Consider the following 4,036-nt stretch of genomic DNA (forward strand, 5'->3'; position numbering starts at 1 on the left):
ACCGAACCGAAAGCACTGTATCGAACGGTTCAATATCGATACGAATATCGTTGCACCCCTAACTAAATAGTGCCAACTTTTCTTCAAATATACAGTTTATTTACTTTTAAAAGAAGGTTTAAAGAAAGTTCAACGAAGCTGTAAATAAAAACCAACATTGCTGGCATTCTTCTTCACATCTGTAAGGATACAACTAAGATACAATTAAAATATGACAAAGATCATGAATGCAAATGCAAATATTGCTTGTTTTGGCCAACTAATAATTCAAAATCCCCTGACCATCCTCATCAAGCAAATGTTCTGCATTTTTGCCGGAGTAGTTGCTGAAGAGCTTTGATGCAAAACACAATTCTGCATCACTTTAGTATTTTGCAAATACCAGCCTACTATCTTAACTATGCACACTGTTGGTCACAGTAACAGTCGTAACAGTGTACAAGATAAAGGGGAGGGTTTTTTTTACTGATGAATAACAGCTGTGGCTTCAGTGGGGGTGAAAAAGAGAAATTTCACATGACTTTGTGCAGTCATGTGAAAAAAATAAAGAAACCTTTTGTGTTTCTTCATCCATCAAGCAGTGGGGCTTACCAAAGTTGTACTAAAACATTTAACAGATTTCTGCACGCCAAAAATCGGTTCGAGGTCAGTAAGCACAACCAGGATTCATACATAAGGCACACTCTCGATTTTTGGGAAAATTAAAGGATTTTAAGTGCACCTTATAGTGTGGAAAACACGTTATACAGAAGAAAAGAATATATCGCGATATATATCGTTACCGCACGTGCTTCAAATTATATCGCGATATGGGTTTTAGGCCATATCGCCCAGCCCTAGATTCACCCCAATCACCTTCTGTTTCACTGACTTCTATCACAGCTGACTCCATGACAGTGGAACTGGTTAAAGCATCGACATCTGTCTGGCACTGATGTTTGTTTCACAAATGCCAGCTTCACCGGGACTGATGACAGATAAACTGCTTGTTCCCTGGAATCCCAAAAACAGGAAAATCGATGGACTAAAGCTCTTTAATAACCTCACAGGTAAACAGATATTTCTACACGGAGTTCAGCTCTGCTGTAAACCTGCTATTCTGGTCTCTGGAAGTGTTTTTCCACATGCTGTCGACACATTGGCAGCTCACCTCTTGCTTATGGCCAGGCCAATAGGAAAACAAGAATAGTGATCACTTTCCAGTGATCCCACTCTACAAACAAGTCTAACTCCACATATGCAATTACACTGACCCACTCTGAAGGAATGTGAACTTTGACCACAGTAAGATGGATCAGCAAACTCCCCACATGGAACTCATTAATTCTATTGTGCAATACATGCTTAACTGCAGAGCTTGTTAGAGTCTCAGAGGTTAACTTTTTGGACTGCTCGTGACTTTCAACTCTGCAAAACTCCTGTAAGCAGGACTGTAACTGGAAGGTCTTGTCTCTCGTAATGTTGATGGGCAATATGGCCAAAAATATTTATCACAATATACATTTGAAAATTTGCAATAACGATATAACTGACGATATAATTGACGATATAATTGACGTGAGGCAAAATACTTTACAACTCCACAACTTTATTAGTGCAAAAAAACCCATCAATGTATTTTCACTTAAACAAGCAGCTGTTTTTTATCTGCATTAAAGTTATATAAACATGTAACAGTGCAAATGCAAATTCCTCGCTGACAGTTTAACCAAAAGGCATTTCCAGTGGAAACTGGCCGACATATCCTCAGCATAACCATGTATAATATCCACACAACTTAAAAAGAGGTTATACACACACAATACGGTAACATTATGTTGAAGCACAGCACGTATTATTGCACGAGGCTCCTGACTACGATAGCTGTAACGCTCCGACAATCCATCAAGCCAAGCGGCTTCTTAGCTTAGCAAAGTCGTACTAAAACATTGTTAACAGATTTTCGAGCGCCGTGCATATAAAATCGGTTCGGTAATAACGACGGCCCGCTAGCATGCTCTACCAAATAATGTGCTTTGTTGTGTATCTGACGGACGAAAGCCAAACCAGTTCCACACCACTGGAGTTGCAGCATTTTTACAAACCAGTTCTGGTTCATCTGTTTCATCCATATTTTATCGCAATATTTCATTTTCTTATCATTGCCTAACATTATACCGGTATTACCGTGAACGATATGATATGGCCCATCCCTAATAGGAAGGTTACCAGTCAACACAAACTTTCATCAAATTACGCAGAGAAATGTGCATCACTCACCTGCTCTCTGGTGAAGTTCTTCTCAGGGCTCAGCAGATATGGCGTGATGAAGGGCTCCCCGGGTTTTATGGATGACATAAACCCGTAGAAACACAAGAAAATCACAGACCACTTCCACTTTCTGGGATCTCTGGCTTCATCCTCTCCAGAGGGAGACTCTGCGGCAGTGGCGGCCATCGCTACATCCCCGTCTTCCTGCCGCTCGGCGTCTTCAGATGCTTTCTGATCCATCTCTTTCTCCCCATCTGATCTGTCCCCACTTCCTGCTGTGTCTTCTGCTACCATTGCACAGGCGTGTAACTTTTTCTTTCCCCCCCTCACGCTATCAAATCAGCATGCGAGGATTCTTTTCGATAAGAAAAGCTGCCGACTTTCCACCTGGAATTTATGAAGAAAACAAACTCAAGTCCTCTGCCTCTCTGTGTCAGAGAGGGCTGAACTGGAGAGAACGAACCATCCGACGAGCTGGTTAAAAAGCTACATGCTGCTGCTGGCGAGTAAGAGAAAATGTTGACCTTTGCTCCATTCCTCTCTCTGACATTGTCAGACAGAAAGCTTTCCAGCCGCTCAGTCCAATGTCATTGTTCACCTGAAAAACAAAATCAATCATGTGAGCTGCGCAGTCTGTTCTGACACAGCAGGTCTTAGCTTTAACTCTCACTATTAATCTGTGCGACAAACAAGATTTTCATGCAAAGCGCCGCCACCCCCGATTTGACAGTTTTCTTCACGTGTTGCAGTAAACCAAATGTTTCTGTGCGTTTCCATGAATATTGGAAGATATTGAAAAACACTTCCTAGAACTGCAATCCACCTGACCTGTGTGTCTCCATACAGTACTTATCAATAACTCTTATCAATGCTGGTCTGCTGCGCCTTCCAAAACAGTGATGGCAGTGCAACTTTTGCACGCCTGAGGGGCATGAAAGCCTTTTTTTAAAAAACAAAAAAGAAAACAAGCAGTTCTTCCACGATGTTTAAATCCAAGTTATAATTAATTTTTGTATTTTCTACTTAAGTTTTTCATTCATGTGCTTTGCGATAACCATACACTGTGTTTACGAGGCATCTTACCACAAAAACAATCTACTATAGTTCTTAGTCTGTGTCAGTGTCACATCTGAGTAGGCAAGCAGAAACTATAGCTTCTATCAGGTACAATCAGTAGGCAAAACTGTAAAATTAATGAAAATACAGGTGAAAGTCCAAAATGTACACCATTTTTTATATTTTCCAAAGACATCCAGCTGGCCAGACTGGAGTCTTTGCTGTCCGATTTTGGGCCCCAAGCCTTATCTTTTACACACCTGGTTTATATGGTTATGTCGTACCTAACCCATGGCCTCAACACACTACTAATAATCCAGCCACAGATACCACTAAGGGTAATTTAAGATGCTCCCTTATATTCCAAGGTGTTGCCGCAGTGCTTGTTCTAACTGGCGTAGATATTACCCTGCATGCCCCTACACGGCTGTATCTGCACTGTTATATGTAGCTGTGCACTACTAGAAGTAGTATCCAGGCTCAGCTAGCTATCTGGCAGAAACTGCCTCCTTGTTGTATTAAGACAAAATCAATATGTTTTAATTTGTGGGTGAAAAGGACAATAACAGTGCAGTGGCCTCGTTTAACTGCAGCCTAGTATTAAAAGCTTTATATATAAAAGCTCTATATAAGCAATCACATCAGGATAAAAAAAAATAACCACAACCGGTGAAGCTTTTTATAATTAATGCACTAAATATCTTCCACTTATTCAGTGGAGGGCTGTAGA

At 40.8% G+C, this 4,036-nt stretch overlaps 1 protein-coding gene across 2 annotated transcripts in view; it reads right to left on the reverse strand.

The window, feature by feature from the left end:
• Positions 1-4,036, reverse strand: part of slc19a1 (solute carrier family 19 member 1) — a 15,704-nt gene that overhangs the window by 10,275 nt on the left and 1,393 nt on the right. For both annotated transcript variants that reach the window (XM_005752892.1, XM_005752893.1), the window contains exon 2: positions 2,260-2,848. In XM_005752892.1, the coding sequence (XP_005752949.1) occupies positions 2,260-2,544 (285 nt within the window). In that variant the 5' untranslated portion in view covers positions 2,545-2,848. The remainder of the gene's footprint in view (positions 1-2,259; positions 2,849-4,036) is intronic.

This window comes from Pundamilia nyererei, unplaced genomic scaffold, assembly GCF_000239375.1.
Source record: "Pundamilia nyererei isolate P.nyererei 1_Seehausen unplaced genomic scaffold, PunNye1.0 scaffold00390, whole genome shotgun sequence".
Taxonomy (NCBI): domain Eukaryota; kingdom Metazoa; phylum Chordata; class Actinopteri; order Cichliformes; family Cichlidae; genus Pundamilia; species Pundamilia nyererei.